Raw genomic sequence first — 20,137 nt, forward strand, 5'->3', positions numbered from 1 at the left:
TCGAATTAATTTAATTACTCTACTCGAATAATGGCGAAATGTGCGATACTGCGATGCGCATACAAGGACGGGGATAAGAAGCAATTGCTGCAATTCTGTGATCACGCTTATCTTTATTTTTACATTACTTAAAAATATACTGAAAATAAACTCTCTTAAGACGATTGGTACTTTTGGCACAAGTTCGTCCGCTAAATGGCGACTTTCTTACACATGGGAGTACACTGTAAATGTCGCGATACGAATAAATGTATATGAATTACGTATTACAATCCATCTCTTCGGACACGCGAGACGTGCGTGAGGTATACATCCGCTAATTCGCTCGAACGCGACTACCGTTCCAATCTTTACAAACACTCCACGGACGTTACTCGTAAGATGCAAACGAATTGTACGATCTGTCGTAATCGCGATTCTCACGTTCGTCATAGGAACATCACTATACTACGATGATTTATTGACTCTGCACTGAGAGACTCCGATACTAGAGCTCTAGTAAATCTTTGTAAAAGATATTCTCAAAATTCTTATTTCTTATTGGCAACAAATTTTCACTTGACAATTCGTTCGGTTTTTCCTACAATACAGTTTTACGTATCGAAAAATCATATGTTATACGCCTTGAAAATTTCTAAATATAACGTTTGGGATTCGAGTTTGAGCGGTCGAGGAGAAAATGCAAACCCTGTCATCCGTTTAAATCAAAGATTCTCAAGTCACGCGTAACTTCCCTCATGATGACTAATAGTATATATAGTTGGACATGTGTTCTCTTCGAATTCTAACGAAATTGTCGGCTTCGTTTAGAAGGTTACGCAGATTCGCATTATTGTACTCGACAGTGTTCTGTCATTTGGTCGTGTGGCGGGCCCAGGCCGTTCGCTGCATCTCGCTCATCAGGTCGTTGCGCGAGGGCAGTCGAGCGCTCGTCGTGCGGGAGGGCGGCGGACCTGAGGATCGCAGGATGGTCGCCAGACCTTTCGTACTCAGCAAATTACTCTTGTTGTCCTGCGCCCCGTGAGCCAGCGAACTTTGCTTCGTGTTCACTTTCTTGACCGTATTGTCCGCGCGTCTGCCTTGCGGTGGAGGGTCCAGAATTATCGGTGGTATCTCGGAAAGGTCCTGCGGCCGTTCTTGCTTGGCCTTAACGTCGGTCGACGGATGAGCCACGTTTCTATCGTTGGTGCACGGCAAGGGCTTTATGAAAGCGTGGTCCGAATTATCTGTCCCGTAGTTCTCGAGCTTGTGAGCCATGACCGGCGACGAGGAGAAACTGTTCGGTTGAGAGACACGCAGGGACGCGGAATTTGGGGACAGCTGGGCTGAATTCTGAAAAAGTTGCAGAGGAGACGCCTTGCGAAAATTAATGAGGCAGGATTTTAATTCGTGGCGTCAAGTGTTACGCGGAGCTTTTTCCCTTCTTCAAATAGCGTTGAAAATTTAAGCTACTTAAAATAAAGATAGTCATATTTACTAATTATTTATTATAAAAAAAACTATCCTGGTTTCTGGTCTCGTTTGGGATATATTTTTGCGACAAAATTAAAACGCCTCGTGTAAATCGAATCTTGTGACGAAGAATTACTCACTGTCGGCCCGCTGCACGGAGGTAGAAGTAGACTTGGGCCCATCGCATAGGGCGACGGTGTGTTATAGGGCGATCTCTGGGGCTGAAACGGGCTTAGGTTGTGCAGCCTTTCCAACAGCTGCGTTTGGAACTGCAACTGATCGGCGGTGTTATTACTCTGAATTCCCATGGCGCCGAGACCACCGGAATACAGCGATTCCGGTGGATACGTGCAGTACGGAAAGGACGGTGGATCCAGTTCCCATGGCGAACTCTGGCCCCCGGTCCGTTGGCACTACCCAGAATACGCAATTTGGGGAACATGATCCTTGACGCCCATGATATTCAAGAGATACAAAATTGTCCTTCGTTTTTTATAACTATTATATAATCGTATGTACTTGTTCTTACAGGGGATCCTTGATTATATTCCTTAATCGAGAATCCAGAACAAGAAAGATATGTCATATCAATGTAGATCGTTTAGACTTGATATTATCTGAATTGTAATAAATTTAAAAAAAAAATCAAAGTGTTTTCCCGCTGTAAAACACAGACGTTCTGATTCATAAACATACATAGACGTTTTAAAATGTTTTAAGCTCTAGATTCGATCCATAAAGCATTAAAGATATAATCAAAGATCACTCTATATGTATATTATATAATCTTGATTTTTAAATCTGGATATTTAAATATACGCAAATTTAAATTTGCAATATGAATCATTGAATTGGTTCGTACTAGAAGATGCGAATTATCCGAAAGATTTGTACATCTAAAACTCTTGACTCTGTGTATCTTTGTTCTCTTACCTCTTTCTATTCTGGGATATTTTATTGAATATTTTGGATCTGAGCCATCTTACGACGTCTGACTATGATCATTTACACCGATAGATTTTAGTAATGAGTGGTAATATTACCTAGCACTCGTTGGCAGCACGCACTCCGAAATCCCGTGTGAAGACCTGTTAGACAACACCGTCACACTGGTGCTTAATTTGTTATTAGATTAGTCGTATCTTAACATAAAATTCATTTTCATCGCAATCATGTACCTCGATGCAAATGCACGTGTAAGTGATCAAGAGACAAGGTATATAATGCAACGCACTGCGTCAAATCTCACTCGCAACGTACAAAAACTCTTTCGCCCCCCGATTATTTTTACCGGTGTTAGTACAGATTTCGTTCAGCGATCTTTCTGATTGTTGTTTTGCAATTTTTGCGCCGTGAGGGTCGAGGCGCAAATGCTCGCGCAAAAAATGCAAATAGTCGAGGCTACGGCTGTTTTCGCCGTCGACGTCTTATCGGCACCAAACGAAAACGCCTAAAACATAGTGCGTGCACCGCTAAGTCATCAGGGCGTTATGTTATAAAAAGGAACATTCCGAGGTATGCACACATTCGCCGGTATAAAATGTAGGGGGGGGGGGGTGGAGCGGGGTGCAAAACCAAAAATGTATACAAAACGTTTTATTACAAAGTTAAAAAAAAATAAGGAGAAATTGATACAAAAGGCGTTAACGGTATTAAAAGAGAGAAGAAGAGAGAAAAAAAGGAAGTACAAAATGCATTCTGTTAAACGTTAATTGAGATGCAACGTCGTTTCGGTCAGTCGGTGCTTCGATGCCAAACTCCACCGGAGCACTCGTGTCATGGAATTCGGTAGAGCGTTACCTGGCCGAGGCCCGACAGGTCGGAAACCGCCGCGTTCTGTTGCATGGACGCGGGCGTCGGGATTTGCGATTGCGAGGTGACGTGACCACCGGAAACACGCTCCTGTTCCCTCAGGTGGCCCACCAGCGCACTTATATGTTCTAGCAATTCCTTATTCTGCACTAGAAGTTGGTGCGTCCTCGCCTGAAACGAAAAAACAATCGCTTTCGTAAAGCAGAATCCCAATACCGTTAGAACTTTTCTGTTTATCGAAATTTCGTTAATGATTGTTAATCGTGAGCGTTTCAAGCAGTTTCGCATTTTTATATGATGAAAATTCGCGGACGAAGAACACGAACACAGAAAGACAGAAAAAGAATAATTATTATCAAACGTATAAATCGTTTTGTTTCTGCTGAATTAGGTTCGCCTCGACAAATGAAGATAAATCTTCGATAAATTAGGTTCGACTGTACGGCGATAAATCGCGCGTAGGCAAGTGTTGGCGAAATATTTATGTGTTCTGGTAATTGATTCACTTATTTATACCTGAGCTTCGACGCGCGCTGCCGTTTCCGCCGCCAGCTGATCTTGAAGAAGTCGCGCATGGGCAACGGCAGCTCTGGTTTGTTGACTCTGTTGCTCCAAACGTTCTCGCAGGAGCTGTATTTCGTGCTTCAGGGCTGTTAATTCGCCTCCCACCAATAAACCTCCGCATTCGGAGGTTACCGTGCCCTGTGAGAAGGAAAAAAGGAAATAAATAAATCGAAATCTGGTAAATTACATACATTATTGCAAATAACCGATAGATACCGATAAAAGGAAAAGCGCTCGAGCTACGTACGCGTAAAAGCTACTTCAAAGTGCGAAGTGAATTGTCTCGGAATCCATAAGAATACAATAAGACACATTGTTACGAAATGAGCGAAAAGATACGTCTTAGAATTTACGAGTTTTGTACCTCTCGGCAGTGCTTGAGAAGAGCGGTAAACAATACCGTAAAGCAAGAGCAAGATAACGAGCTATTTTATTTTAAGGCTTTGACTTCATCGTAGCTGCCAAAGCATTTCACAAAGTATCTTTCACTTGCGTAGTACACAGGTTCGGTTAATGACGATTTAATTTTAAAATAGCACACGCCGATTTAGTTCTATTTATACGTTTGTAATTGTCTCACCGACGGCGACTGTCTGATTGGTGAGGTAGAGGTTGTCGTCGCCGGTCCATCGTGCGATCGAAGCAGACAGGTAACGGACGTTTGCTCGGGAACAGAATCTTCAGTATCCCCCAACAATGATATGTCTGAAATGCAGGAGAAGCGACCGGCGTTATAAACAGAACAGAGCCGGAGATGAAAGTAAAAAGATCAAAGGGAAATCTTTTATAGCTGTGAGTTTGTTAAAATTATTTCTGACGTGGAATTAAAATAAATTCGAAAGGGACAAAATAGATAAAGGATCAGTTACGAAACAACAAGCAGCATCATTTGACATTCACCTTTATGTACCGGCGGCGGAGAAGGCTGAGATTGCTCGTTAGGAATTTCGTCTTGGTCCTCGTAAACATCGCCGTAATTTTCACCATGATTCTCCGCGTCTTTCTCCCCTCGATCCTCCGTAGTGTTGTTTATGCTTAACTTATGGCACACCTCGAAAGCTTGCCCCACAGTTCGGACTACCCTCATCGCTTGACTCTAATTAAATCAGATTTATTTTATTTCCTCGCGAGTTCCAATTATCTCGCGTGCTATTTCGCGAGTACGCAGAAACAACATCATTATTATATAATACAAATATATCTATTATAAAAAAAACTACAAGATTTCAGAGCAATAATATTACGAAGACATATCAGCGAGCTTCCTACGTCGGCCATTTGTCGATAACTCTATTCAATCGTTTGGAAAGCTATTTGATATTCACCTTTTCTTATATTCGATGAAGAACGAGTCGCGATTGAATAGATTTTTACCTCGAGCTCATCGAGATCCTCGTTTTCCTCCTCGAAAGGATTTTCGTCGAAGCTGAGGTCGACGCTATTCTGCGCGTGTATCATTCTCGGCCGCGTCGACGGCTTGCGGGTTTTCAAGCCGTTGAAGGTCTCCGGTTCCTTGAAGGAGAGCTTCTTACGTGGCCTAGGTGTTTCGAAGCCCAGAGGGCTGCTGGGGCCAGGATTTGTCGGCGTTGACGGCTCGGACGAAGCCGTCGCCGTGCTTCTCAAGGAATTCCTGAGCATGGCTTATCGTCTTTCGCGTCCTCTTCGAATTTCTACGCGTTTCCAGCCGCGGATGCTGTCATCCGCGTGATATCTCTCGCGAGCTACATTTTTCTTTTCCTTTTATTTAGATAATTCGTCATCTCGCGGCACAAAGGCGAATCGTTTACTCTGAGAGTTCCTTTGAACTTATTTCAGCCTGTCGAGGCCATAAAGAACGTAAACATGTATATAAAACTTTATATACCAGGTGATCCAAGCGAGCTAATGCGTACGAGCAATTAAACGTCAAGGATCTGCTTTGTCTTCTTTGTTTTCAAGTCTGATATAGAAATCTAGAGATACCCCATTCTTTATCGTGACATTTTAATACTCCAATTCACGTAGCCTGTAATTAACATTCTATTATCTAAAGTTTGTTCGAAATTAAATGAAGAATAAAGCTTTATCGTCCGCTCTCGTGAAAGAAATTAATTCTCTTAGATTATTACTCCGAGATTATTTATGTCTTCAGACTTTTCCACGAGACTGCTCGTCTGTATAAATCGGATATTTATTCTTAACGTTTCATTACACTAGCAGGTCACGCTCCACATAAACTAATGATTTTTCAGAGAACTTTCGCGACTCGGAGAACGATCTGTGCGTCCGGGATATTGCATTCTTTCACATGTTTTCTTACCGGGGCGTTCTACGTGGATATAATTGTGAAAATATAATCTTTTCGTATAAAATAACACGGCGGGTCCATTAGGCGCGCGAGAACGTCAATGTATGCGAAACCGCGCGAATATTCGACGCGAATTATATTAAGTAAACATTTGCGGATGTCTAAAGTGCATTATCCCTGGCACCGACCGCTGCAGTAGTAAATAGCGTTGCACCCCGACATTGACAATTCCCGGTAGACAATCGTAACCGCTGACGCAAAAATCGCGGAACTTGATCGCTCTCGAGATTTCCGCGTGTCTGCTCTCGCAAACTCTCGCGGGCAAAAAACCCGCGCCTCATCCACGTGTCTTTTTCTCTCTCTTTCCACGTATCTATTATATTTATTTTACATCCGCGGATGCAAATCCGCGGCGTTCAAAGAATCCGCCGTTAGCTTGCATAATAACTGTCCGCGCCGGATAGTTCTCAATTATAAATAGCCGTAGAATTCAATCTGGCAAATTCTCCGCTAAATTGTGCGTAATTTGGAAACTGTCGCGGACTCACGTCGCCTCTCCCCGCGAAGAGTCGCGTATTGTCGCGCATTCTCTCGACTTCAGCATAAAAGATTCCACTCAAATTTTCAAATTGAGACAAAAAAAAAGAGAAAATTTGTAAGCGAAAAGCGAAGTTCGGTGCGGTTCACCACCGCATTTTTCGTTTATCTAGATATTTAAATTACATATTTTCCAAATGCATTTATAATATACCGCTTCACCATATAAAGATAAAAAAATAATGTTGAAGATTTAAAAATGATGTAGTTCCTAAATGTAAACTCTGTATACACATTTCACCCTCGATTCTTTTTATCATTTTGTAAACGACGCCGCAGAAAATCACGGAATAAGCGGACCAGTGATATATGATATACGAACTGAGAGATTCATTACGAGAATGCTAGCACATTATATTGACCGGGCGTTTTATGCAGAAACTAATAGCCTGCTACTTTTCACATAAGTCATTCAATGGGAACACAATTTCGTTTATGATGTACAAAAGGTCAGAAGAGAAATAAACCACGGGGCAAAAAGTGAGGGATAAACACAATCACAATCCTATCCCATAATTATCCTATAATGAAAACTATAAATTCAATTTTAAGCTCTAACAACTTCTCTATCAACCTCGCGCGATGACTTAAACCGGATGCCTCTCTAAACACGAGCGAACTAGTCACCGGTCAATAATATTCGGGCAACGAAAGACGAGCTGATACGTCGCCGGCCAGTAATGTGTCAAGTATATAAACGTGCGTTATGAAATTATTTTCCTGTAACGTTCCACACACACGTGCCCGCATCGAGGTTGCAGCTTCTCTCAACTGGGAAAGGTATGAAAATAAACTCGTCAATTCGTACGTCGTGCAAGTTATCGCGTATCTCAACGCGTATCTCACTACTATTCGATCGTCAAAATCACTGGCGCACGCTCCTCCCGATAGACGGAGAGCGCGTCTTTGTTACGCTGCGCCACGCGCGCGAATCTCTTACCGTGCCGCTGTCATGTTACGCGCGATCGCGCGTCTCGTAATCAAACAATCCTCTCTATTTCCACTCGCACGCCACTCCGCGCATCTCTCAATTCCGCGCCCGATCGTTCAATCACCAAACGTGACGCGGTGTTTAATCTCGCCGCTCGCGCAGCATCATCACACACTGCTTCCACCGTTCCACCGGGGGACCGCGGGTCAGCGGGAGACCATCCGCAAGTTTCGCCTCGGGGTGCATCGTTGCGCCAGTTTCATTTCGCGTGTCGGATATCGGGGGGGGGAGGGGGGAGGGCGAGCCCACGGGATCGAGGAAGGACGCGAGGGAAAGAAAAGGAAAATGGGGGAGGGAAAAAGAGGGAAGACCGGTAATCCGCGGATTTTGTGTACGAGTCGTCGCGAACGGGTACGCGAGAGCCGAAGTTAACCGTGCGGCTTCCTACCGTGGTTTCTTGGCCGGCGGCGGCGTGCAGAGGCGCGCGAGCAACGCTCGCCCGCTCTCGTCCGCGGGGCTCCTATACCGCGCGCTTCGCTGGATTTTTCCTCCGGTTTATTTATAAGCGCATTAATATTCTCGCTTTCGGCCCGCTCAATGGCACCTCCTCCGTCCCTCCCACTCCTCCTTCTCTCACCTCCCGTCCGTCCTCGCGAGCCAAGCGCAAGACCCTCGTTTACGGCTCATCCTAAATAATTGATCCATTTTTTTATCTTATTACGAGATGACACTCGTGCACATCGTGTGCTCCTTCTTTATCTTCCTTTTCCTCGTAGGCGTATAGCGATGAAGTAGCGGAGCGGAAGCTACCCCGTTGATTTACCGGAGCTCCGCTGTTCTCTTAACTGGAGTATAGCAAATGGAGTGAATAGCGGAGAGTAAATAGCCGCGAGAACTTACTTGAGGATTCTAGATTTAAATCGGTCATTTCTGATATACGAACCGCGGCCGTGGGCGATTCTGCTTCTCGCTATATCCCGTGTAGAATTGAGATATAGACAAGCGATTATTCTCGGATTAACTGCATTGTAGAAGTTGCTCGAGCAATTGCGTTCTACTATTCCATTTCTATATTCCATTTCGTGGCCATGACTATTTTTAAAATTCAGTTTTACAATTTTCTTGCAGAAGATATCGATTTTAGAAATATCAGCATGCCTACTATTATTTCGCGTCTATTTTAATCCAGTCGTACAATTTTTATTTCGTCTTCTTCTGTAACATCAAATATTAAGCGACGGCTTCTTGTCAGATAATATTCTCTGGCTTTAGCTAAATGATCTATTTCCTGATCCCTTTCTCGTCAAACCGCGTATTAATAACTTCCCCATTTATATGCTTCATCTATTCTCTTAATTACATCTGTCCGGTCCTCTCTACCGTAGCGAGATTGATGGAGATTGTCTCGACCGAAGAAGCGCGAGTGGCTCGAGACGCTTTGTACTTCTCTGTGTCTGCGTCCAAAAGTAAATCGCGAGTCGCAGGGTACGGGGCGCACGACGGACCGTGGAGAACGCGGAAAGCGACGACGAAATTCGCACGACGCGTACGCTATTTTACAGCCCACCCCGGCGCGGCCGCGGCGTGTCATTTAACGGTCGGCCGTTCGAGAACTCCTATATGTCTCCTGGCCGATAAATTATATATCGTCGCGTTCTCCACGGCAAGCGTTTCTCCTGTGACAATTCGCAATTATCTTACGTAGCCCCGCGAAGTGCACGCCCCTACGTATCGACCAAGTGAGTGGAACAAACTCCTTTGGAAATCCTTGGAGTCTATAGGCGTAGTATGTAAAACTGTTACGTTACATTCTCGAGCGAACTGCTCAAGTTCACGGCGCGGCGCACGAAGTTCAAAGTGGAGCCGCGCCGTCAGCGCGAACGATGGATTCCAAGAGGGAATGGGCCAAAAGAGGAAATAGCTCCAAAAGTAAACGACCTCGTATTATACGCTCGAGCCCGAGTTCTTGTCTCGCGGAAAAGATAAGGCGAAAAAAAAGCGGAAGTCCATTAGGCAGAGTAATCGTCGTCGAGAGTTCTCATATAGAAGTTGACGTAAACGGCAGCAAATATAGGGCGACTAGCAGCGGGGAATGGGGAAAAAGCTTTTCGGAACTTTTGCCCGCATATATCGCAAGTTCAAAACTTCGGCCGACGCGGATATTTCTGCGGCATCCTAGATATATCGTCTCCTATGGTCGCCGGTTATTTCTGGATTCACCTAGATTTTCAAAGCGACCGGAATCCCCAAATAATCAACAAAGGAGAGGGACGAAAATGTCTACGTTCGCCGATACCTATCGGGATTCTCGTATGAGAACGCTCAGGATGCGCGCACGCATGCATGTGTATGTGCATATGTGCAACGGGTACGTGAAAAAAATTTCTCCGTTCCCCTCCGCCGTCAACGGCGGAAATCCGCGGTCCAGAAGATCTTTCTCTCTCTCTCGAGCGACTTTTTGTACTCGCCCGCGGAAGAATTGCGTGATGAAGAATACCGGACCCCCTAAAGGTTCCGCCGCAGGTGAAACTTTCCCTTCCTCTCCTCCGGAGAGCGTTCGGCAAGTTTCCGGATTTAAGGAGCCGCGCCGGATGCTGATAGTCACTAGCAAGCCGCCGATGTCGCGGAAGATCGCGCCGGCCTATACCGGACTATTTTAATAACTCGATGCCAAACGGCACCGTGCCGCCACTGCAAATACGCGACAAAACGACAACCGACGTCCCTCCCTCGCCCTCGGTCCCGTGGTCTCGTTACCACGCTACCTCCCCGTCGCGGTTTCACCGCGGGCCATCCCTCCGCCTACGCGAAAAGGCGAAAATACACTCTCACTTCGTACAGGGATGCACGGCGCGAACACACGGCGGCGTCCCACCCTCCTGCCTCCTCTGCCGCGCGAAACGTCGCCGTCGTCTCCGCGGACGGGGAAACGATCGGCGAAACGCGGGGGAACGGCGGGGTGCCGCCGAGGAGCCACCCGCGTTTATTTATAGGTTTACAATAACGTAACGTTGATGAAGCGCCAGGCGACGGGCGACGAGCGACGGGCGGGCTGCGTTGAATTGTCGCGGCGCGCACGTATATGTACGATCTACGCACGTGCGCGACGTGTAAATCTTACGCCGGCTGTTGTGCATAGCGAAATGAGTCCGCGAAAATAGAAGAAAAATGGATGAGGATTGTCTAACTGGGACTCGCGACCGAGTTTCATGATTGCGCGTTTATCATCCTTTCCTTTTTTTTTTAATTTGTAAGTAGCGGAGTACAGAAGAGTAAATCCTAAAAAAATTGCGCGTGAATTCGTGTTGACTACGTCCGCGTGATTCTTTTTTAATGCACGAGATCATGTCCGATACAGGAAGCTCGAAGATATGTAGATTGAAGATGCGGTTACTATTGGACGAATAAAATTGCGACTCACCTTTTTGCTAGATTTAAAGACGTTACACTTGAAAGTATTGCTGCTCCCGTCACGGGCAATGTAACTAAATATTTTTAAATCGTGGCTGTCGTGCGAGACGTAGAATATCCTGAAAAATGAAAGAAAACGTACAATTCGGTTTTTGCTTTATTCGAAAATAATTTTGTGGCAGCTCAATATCGCGCCATCGTTTCCCGAGATTTTTCACGTAACACATCGGGATCGAACACATGTTATTACAACGGTAACATCGTTGTTTTTGCGCGATATTTTCGACCGTATTCATTTACTGAGATTTCGATATTACGTAAAATAAATTGCAAAAGGATCTAATAAACGTAAATCGACTCGATAAAGAAACAGTTATGACGAGCAAGAGAGCGAACGCAACGAGAATCTCACCTGTATATCGGATGGTGCATCAGATATATTTTATTCTCATCCATCCATTGCTGCTGTTTCTTCTGCAAAAAAATCACGAACGGCGAGTCGATTACTTGGAGAATATTGTTAGCTAATATTGGCTGTTACCGCTATCTGTTGCCGTGTGTATGGCATCGAGAATATATAGCGCCTATGTGTATCAGGGCGAATACAACGTGGCGCTTGTCCAAAATCATTTCTCGTTATAAATTGCAACTGTTACGAAATGCGCGTCATCGAGCGTACGCGATATTTCCCCTCTTCCCCCGATATTCGCCAATGACGTTGGTCTTTTTCTTACATCATGGAGATATCTTACATTCGGTGTCGTCAGAAGGAATTTTTCCGCGTGCAAGAATTGAGCGCGATGTGGCAAACGAACAGCGAAATCGCGTGCAGGAGGTATATTTATCGTCGGTAACATCGCGGAAAACAGAAATCAATTGAATCAGAACGCATCTCGCGAGAAAGAACAACAGAGAAACGTGAGCTTCGGCAAACACCGGGGATATTGAGCCTTTCAGAACTTTAACAGAATATTTAAATCGTTCGAATCTGTGCCACTGTCTGTGGTTCTAATGCATTCCCCTCGGCTCCATTTCTTCTTCAAATTGCGCGATATACCGCGGAGTCTAGCAGATGCACTTTATTCGCTTAATTGTGAATGCACGAGAATTAGCTTATCCGGCTTAGATAGGGGTTAATTAGATGATTTGAGATTAATAGCGAGATAAACGCGTTCAATCATATGTGCGACTACGAACAAAACGTATAGCGGCGTAGCTCGTTCAACAAGGATTACCTTCTTTTTCCGTAGGGTCACTTTCAGCCCGTCCACCGAGACTTCCAGCGTCACTTTCTTTTTCTTGATCCCTTTGGCTTTAAACTCGTACTGCGAATCAAACGAGTTCGGATTAAATGAAGCGATCCGCGGTTACGAAGACAGAGCTGTACCGCGCTGCCTCTCTAACTGGGTTAATTAGCTATTACGCGGTATACTCACGCGGATTCTTCGCATCGCCGCCACGATCTCCACTCGGCTAGTCGGTCGCGGAACCTCCATAGAGCCGATGAACTGAAACGGAAGAAATGTAGCGGCTCGTTGAGATAACAATTGCCTGACAATTCGCTGGGTGAAGGATAAGGTATAAAAATACGACTTTCTTTCTCCTTGAGAAAACGGTATTTATTTTTTTCTCTCGATAGGGGTTCGCGGAGAGTTCGAGGCAGCATCAATCATTGATCCATGTTTCTTCTCAAAAAGTCAAGATTAATTTTCTCAAGTGTCTGAAGAGTGACCTACACAACTGGCGTGTGTTGCAATCACTCAAAACACATTCTTCGAATTAAAGGAAACGATAGCGATCTAACGATAAGAGAAATTATATCAGCTCGTGAGACATGATTTTCCGTTAATCGTCTCGCTGGGACAAATGTCACAAACTTTACAACGAGATCTCGAACGCAGAGCGCCCCGCTTGGTAATTTGCAAACGTACTATACCATGTAGTTACGCTGCCATAATCATACCGCGCGGGTGGAGCACTACGGTCCGCGACGATCTGTATTTAGAATTCCCCCATTGAAAGCGATGGTCTCTCCGGCCACGTGTTCGGGGTGATTCGACGCACACGTGGTGTTCTCCCACGCACACGATTGCGACAGGAAGAGGACGGTTTCTTTGTAAATTTGCGATCGATAACCGCGGCGGCGGCGTCTCGCGCGACAACCGAGAACGAATTGAGGAGGAGTTATACTCGCGTACTTGACTGAAAAATTTCGCGTCTTCTTAACGCGCGTGTTTCTCATCGTTGATTCATGGGGAAAAACCTCCGCTTGAATCGACGTATCTCGCGTGTCGCTCGATTTAAATGGTTTGAAATAAATTTCATTATCGGACCGCGTTTCCCGCCGTTACAATTCCGTAAGCGATACGTATACGTTACTTCGTACGTATAGATGCAATATTAATAGCAAAGTTTCTCTCTTTCTCTTTCTGCGGATCGATTTGTATTTATAGCTTAAGCGCTAAAATCTGATTCTCGAATAGCATTCTATATGCACAATATTCTCATACGAGATACATTACATTCGAGATCAAGTTAATTTTTAGCACTAAATGCAGAACACAAACACACAAACGTAAATATAATCTGCCAGTCCTTTAATTTACTTCTTACTTCAAGATTCACTTAATTACAATTATCTATGGATATAATTAATGCAATTATCTATGGATTAGGCAAAATTGTTTTTTTTTTTAGAATATAAATAACAAGATTATTGTTTTCTTTGTGCCATTAAAGAAACACTGCTTGGGAAAGAAAGGGGGTCAAAATTCTACCAGATGATCATTGAATTCGCGTAAATCGACTCGATTCGCAGGACGCTCCCCCTCAAAATTTCATTTTCGGGATTGCCTTCTCGACTGCCAAATAAACGAAGTGTCGTTTAAAGTTCTATGAACCGAGAAGGTTTGAGAAACGCTCCTTCAGAGAGTACTGTCCGCGGTTCGGGTTACCTACCTACGTAAGCGCGCGAACGTCAACGACGTCGAGAGCACGCGGCGTAAATCAGAGGTCGGAAATTCCCTGCGCGCGGGATTTACGAGCGCGCGAGCACACAAAAGCTTTAACCTTTCTCAGGAGAAGTGCCATACCGAAATAAACACGTGCACGATACGATGACGTCACGGAGAACGCGCGAAAGCGGGCGAACGGCGTCGTCGTCCAGAAATAAGCCGCCCCGGTATCGCCGGCTGTCGTCGCAATTGTTGCACCATCGACGACGACGTAAAAATATGTATATTATTATTCCGGTGCGCGATCGCCGAGTGTTTCCTAGAATCGATTTCGTTCAGCGAGACACCGCGGGAACCGATGGGCATTGTCTTGGCGCGCGTTACGTTAACTCGTTCGCCACCATCGGAGACTGCAGTTTGCGTCTCCGCCTCGCGATTCAGTCCCGTTGCAAGAGAATCGCTGCGAGCTCTTTATTGCCCATTGTGAGAAATAATACCAGAAACGCGCTAAGAATATAAGGCAGCTACTGCACGTCCCCGTCCTTTTTTTCCCTCCCCTCGCCACGAAGTTTTTCAAACTCGCGAGGCGCGTTTCATCTCGCAGCATTATCCCGCGAGGGTGTCCCCCGCGTAAACAACGTTTCATCCCTTTGCCCGGGTCATTAATATACTACCGCGCCGATAATATACTACAATAGCTCGCGGAAACGGGACTGAGAAGGCGCGAAAATTCTTTCTTAGGCGCAACCGTGTCAAAGCAGATGCCTTCGTTCCCATCGCACGGCGGTCAGAGGAACGAAGCGTGGTTTATAGTCGACATACATTTTCCTCTGACGTGAGACGCTATCGACCGTTAGCGTTGCTATTTTCTGAAAGCGCGTGCACTCGCTCCGGCGCAAAGCGCACGAAGGAAAAACTTTTGCGATTAGAAATCGGCATCACGTTTAAATGTTATCGGAGCAATTCGGCGATATTACGTCAGTGGGAAGATCAATATCTCTCTCTCGGGCTCGGGCACGGCTGTGCTTCGAAATTTTCCATAAATTCGAGCGAGAGATCGCAGCCTAGCAGTAAAACGTTTAACGGCCACTTCCCAGCTGAATGTTTCTTAAACATTTTTTTTTATGTCTTTGGCGAGAAATCGTATTTTCAGCGTAAACCCGCGGACGCGCGCGCGCGATCGGAAATATAGAAACTGGGAAGACGGAGGAGGCTGGCGAGGCCGCAAGGTGTATAGGCTTCAGGTCGGCAAGCCGGGACGAACTCGTCCGAGAATTGAGAGAAAAACGAACGCGAGGAGAGGCCGGAGGTGCGCGTATGGACCGAAGCGGATAAGAAATCACCCCAGATTACCTTGGCGTGGAACACGATTCCGCGGTGGAACGCCTCCTCGCTGTGCAGCGGTATTCGCGTGTCGTACTCGTCATTATGTACGAGGTTGTACTGCTTCTTAGAGGGCATGCTGAGCCCAGCTGCATTCGACTACGCTCGTCCAGCCTGGCTGCAATTACAATAAACGCTCCATTAGCATTCCCATGCGTGAATAAATGTCCCACCTAACGCTCGTCTCTAACAAATAACAGGTATAAGTTGCGTCGAATTTCAAGAAAAAATTCGTACCTCGAAGCTAAATAAAAACGTGAGAAACTGACTAGTGAAATTAAATGCGGAACGCCGTAAAGCATCGATGACATTTGCATGATTTCTCGCGGCGAGAATGCCCGAATCATCGCTTTCAATCTATATATAGAAGCGGTTGCTACCAGAATCAGTAAAAAAAATATATATATTCAATTCAAGTTTAAATCTGTCCTTCCTTCCAGTCCTGCATTCAGAAGTAACGAATTATCTCATTTCAATTTTGCTTAATTCTAACCGACACAATCTGTACTCTCCCTTCTTTGTTTCAAAAATCGAACAGTTAAATTAACAATTAGGAATACGTCTGGAATGGCGTTTTCTGAAAATCAGGAAATATATATCAGGAATCATATTTTTTATAAGAAGCCGTCAATTTTATTTTTTTTTTATCGGGAACGATTTCAAGTCGGCGAGGAAAATAAGTAAGCCGCGCGCGGCGCAATGAGCATGATACATGCGTGTTATTTAAACCGCGCGTTCGTGACTGCGCAGCATATATAGTCATTTTCGATGCACTTAAAAGGTACACGATAACTCGTAAGCGCTGATTTCCTATCGGTAAGCGCATAGCTGCTGTTTCATTCACGGAACACCGCGGGTATGTTTACCGTGGGCGTGTAATTCACGGATAACGATCCAATTTACGCGATTTGATATAGTGGTGTTAGAGCGCGACTGGAATCGTGAAATTTTGTGAATTCTTATGAAATATACCTTTCTCTACATTTCCATTAAAAAAAAAAAGTTCTACGTAGATGATTAAGAGTTGTACTTGTACAGGATGTAGAGGAATGCGTATTATGCGTTCGTTTACGCAAAACTGACAAAAGTAACGATTTTGAGAGCAAACGAACGAGAAATAAGATTTTTAATAAGGTCGCGAACAATCTATAAAAATCACGATACTGAGAAGAAAAGATACTGTTCGGTGTACCTAATGCGTACCAGGGGATATCGACGAACAACTCTCAACGTTAAACACGCGATCGGACAAAAGTTAGTATCTTTTAAATTATTTCTCGCCATTAAAGTAGGAATTCCTCGACACTTTTAAAGTACAGGTGTCCTTGGCAAACCCTTCCTTTTTTTCCTTTTTTGAAAGAGAAACTCTTTTCAAGCACGCGAGAGAGTCGCGCGATCGCAGGCCGCGCGTTTCAGAAACTCGGGGAGCACTCGCGGTTCGCGATAGGGGGGAGCCGCGCCGTTTCCGCCGCGCGAGATGCCACAGCCGCGAGATGCATCGTCGAAGGAGATGCCCCTGCTTTGTGCACGCGCACCTGAGCTAAGCGGCGTTCATACCGGCGCGGCGCGACGCTCAAAGCGGCAGACAAAGAGAAAATCCGTATACCCGGACTTGCACTTGCAGACGCGCGTACTTAAATGCCTGCGGAGATACGCGGCGCGCGGTGCACGTGCGGCGCATATACGAGGAAGCTGTCGGGGATCACCTGTTTGTAATGCGCGAGCATTTTCCGTGAGAACGCGCGGCGTTGCAATCCTCGAGATTTTAGATACGAGAGTAGTCGCGTAAGCGTTAAAGAAAAGGAATATGTCTCTCGATGCCTTCGGCAGGGAGCAAAATCGCTACGTAAGTGCTGGTCTACAACCTTGCTTTAAAGAATATTTAAGCTCTAAGCCGTAAGAAATTGATTGATCAATCACAGTGGAATATGAGGAAAATATTCGACTGTGAATGATCAATTTCTTACGGCTTAGAGTTTAAATACCCTCCACAGCAAGGTTGTATAGACCAGCACTAAATGATTGAAAAGAGCCGTGCGATGTGCGACGCTTCTGTCGGGCGAAAAAAAGCTCCGATTGCGTCTCCGCGCGTAATAATATTGACGGGGGATGGAAAACCGACTCTTTTTCGTGCGATCGTGGAAGCGTCGCGATTTTCGAGCGATTTAGCGTTCGCGCAAAATCATGGAGAGATTATTATAGCGCACGTGAGTTAAGTCTCGGTGCAAGTTTTCGCTACAAAACGCGCGGAGAATCAATATAAATTTCACGATTATTTCACGCCGGATGCATGTCGAATGATGAATGAAGCGCTATCGCGTTTTACGTTCATAAATAAAATCCTGTCCGCGTCCAAGATCAAGAGAAGAGGCGTCCGCGGCGGGCACCACGTGCTTTCCTCCGCAAGGTGCGCAGCGCGGGTTCGACGAACCGAAAAGACTTCGTTCTCCATTCGAGGACGAGTTCCCTCGCGAGTGCCCCATCTGCAGCGACGACTCGTTCGACGAGAAGGCAATGAGGCAAAAGAAGAGAGGAAAAAAAAAGAGAGCGAGAGAAAGAGAAAAGAGGGATGGGGAGAGAGAAACACACGGTCGAAAGTACCTCTCCCGGGCGGTCTCTTACCTAAAAGCTGATTGGACGATCGGCCGGCGTTGGTTCCGTTCATTAACCGCGGTAATGCGTCTGCTCGGCGCGGCACGGCCGGATGACGACGACGCGGACGGTCCCCGCGCGAAAATCGATTTCACGTGTGAACGCAGCCTTACGGTGGCGAGTAGGCCGGTCAGGCGAGAGGGGTACGTTCGCGTTCGCGCACGCATTCGGGTTCCGCTGTAATAAAGGCGGCGAGGAACCACCGACGACGAGCCATACCACGTTATATACACATACACGCACAGAGAGAGTCCCGGTCGCTCGTTCGCTCGCTCGCCTCGGCAGGTAGAGGCCAGTCCTCTCGCTCTTTTTCTCTCTCTTTCTTTCTCCCTCTTTCTCCCCCTCTCTCTTTTCTTGGAAACAGATGACAGCGGCACGGTCACCGCGGCTCACCGGACGCTCCGTGTCCTGCGGGATTACACGGGATAACTACTCCGGTCATTTTATATCGCGAGAAAAAGAGTTCACTGAACGCGAACTATACCGCGGTAATCACTCTCTCTGCGAGATTATCCAGTATTATCACACTCGAATTCAGCGGCTCGTGGAGTAAGCTGGATCGAGCGTTGCGACGAGGCGCTCTCGATGAGCCGCGCGCGGCCAGCGACGAGACAATGAGGAATTCGAGAAGGGAAGGATGGGATGAGAAGAAAAAAAAAGAGAGGAAAGAAGAAGGGAGGAGATCCGGAGCGAGAGAGAGGACGCTCGCGAGAGCCGCGAGAAAGAAGGGAGTGGAGAAGCTGCGGCTCGCGCGAGGCGCGAGCGACAGAACAATATTTATACTGGCATAGGCACGACGTGTTCTCTCGCGGCTTCTCGGAGTTCTCGGCGGCGGCACCTCCAACCTCCAACGTGCGCCTCGCGCCGCGCACACGGGCGCTATCCCCGCTCGATCCCCGATGAGTCGATAGAGCGTAACAACGCGCGCGCTACCGCTCCTTACGCTCTCGCGTCGCGCCTCGCGCCGTCGGGCACGGGTCCCCGAGAGAGAGAGGGAGAGAGAGAGAGAAAGAAAGAGGAGAGAAATAGAAAAAAAATATGTGTACCCCGCTTGTGCCGCGCAGCGCAGCGTAGTCACGGGACGGGAAACCGCGTACTGCAAGTCTGCACTCTGCAAAGAGCGCGAGGGGCGCGCGCGCTCGCGTACACGTTCGACCCGGGGGGGAAGTCAGTCGCGGCGACGACGCGGACGCACCATGCGCGAGCGTTGGCGCGCGCAGGGCCCTACGAAGTACGGACTACGGACGCGGTGGTACGCGACGCGGCATCCCCACATTCCCCACCGCGAGTGGCACCCGGCGTCGCACTGACCGCGCCGACACCGCCGCGAGCCTGTATTCCTGTATATAGCCGGCTTGTGCCCCGCGCGCGCGCGCGCGCGCCTCTGAGGTGGCGCGCGGTCGCGTCGCGCCGGTCGTCGTCGTCGCCGAGCGCGGCCGTGCCCGAGGTCGCGACCCACGACCGATGCGCGGAAACGGAGAGAACGGAGGAATTCTTCTCTCCGCTCCACTCTCTCGACAGTCGACAGTTGACAGTTTCGACTGTTCGACAGCGGACGGAGCAGACCACGTGACCGTCCGCGTCGACAGTACCGTGCTCGGACGCGGCGATGAGCGGGGCGCCCTTGGACCTCGCGTAATTTTTTTTTCTTTTTTTTTCGTGCTGTTTATATAAGCGATATATGAAATGCTACATAGCGATATATTAAACGCTACGTATTAAAAACATGTATTAATTTTAGATATGGACTTTGACATTGTAAATTGAAAGGAATAATATAAGTCGCGGTGACAAAATTAATGTACTAAAGTATTACCTTCTTTTTCTTATGTTTTGAGATATATTTTCCCTTAATCACTACGCCTTGCAAATTAACGACAAAATGAACGATCTTACTCTACTTTGGCGAGTCCAATATTATTCATTCCGATTTTGGAGAAGTCTAGCAAGCCTACATTTTCATAATTGTTTTCTTCAGATTGAAAAGCTCGCACAATACGAAGATTCAGAGAACATTATTTGTGTGAATTATTGAACTTTTTCGTGAATTATTCCAACATGATATTATGTCGTACTTTTAGATAAATATGCACC

At 46.4% G+C, this 20,137-nt stretch overlaps 1 protein-coding gene across 8 annotated transcripts; it reads right to left on the minus strand.

Annotated features, from left to right (window-relative positions):
- Positions 1-93: 93 nt before the first annotated feature.
- Positions 94-19,431, minus strand: LOC139813832 (carboxyl-terminal PDZ ligand of neuronal nitric oxide synthase protein). Of its 8 annotated transcripts, none has more exons than XM_071779616.1 (13): positions 19,090-19,424; positions 18,014-18,220; positions 15,362-15,509; positions 12,491-12,562; positions 12,290-12,379; positions 11,467-11,528; positions 11,065-11,173; positions 4,729-4,924; positions 4,409-4,533; positions 3,781-3,966; positions 3,253-3,435; positions 1,593-1,865; positions 94-1,356 (listed from the first exon to the last, which is right to left on the minus strand). In XM_071779616.1, exons 3-13 carry the CDS (start codon positions 15,467-15,469, stop codon positions 853-855), a joined length of 1,908 nt encoding a protein of 635 aa, XP_071635717.1. In that variant the 5' UTR covers positions 15,470-15,509; positions 18,014-18,220; positions 19,090-19,424; the 3' UTR covers positions 94-852. The 8 variants fall into 8 exon arrangements, with proteins under 8 accessions (XP_071635717.1, XP_071635716.1, XP_071635715.1 ...); XM_071779615.1 differs by having other exon boundaries at positions 18,014-18,451; XM_071779614.1 differs by having other exon boundaries at positions 18,014-18,451; positions 18,528-19,424.
- Positions 19,432-20,137: the final 706 nt, after the last annotated feature.

The sequence above is a fragment of the Temnothorax longispinosus genome, chromosome 5 (genome assembly GCF_030848805.1).
Source record: "Temnothorax longispinosus isolate EJ_2023e chromosome 5, Tlon_JGU_v1, whole genome shotgun sequence".
Classification (NCBI taxonomy): domain Eukaryota; kingdom Metazoa; phylum Arthropoda; class Insecta; order Hymenoptera; family Formicidae; genus Temnothorax; species Temnothorax longispinosus.

Bases quoted from the DNA above. Each gene is read 5' to 3' on its own strand.
- LOC139813832 (XM_071779617.1), bottom strand. From the start codon at position 15,469: ATGCCCTCTAAGAAGCAGTACAACCTCGTACATAATGACGAGTACGAC. The intron at 4,925-11,064 runs GTGAGTCGCAAT...TGATTTAATTAG, and splicing joins TCTTTAAATCTAGCAAAAAG to AGTCAAGCGATGAGGGTAGT. The intron at 1,357-1,592 runs GTGAGTAATTCT...AATTTTCGCAAG, and splicing joins CTCCGTGCAGCGGGCCGACA to GCGTCTCCTCTGCAACTTTT.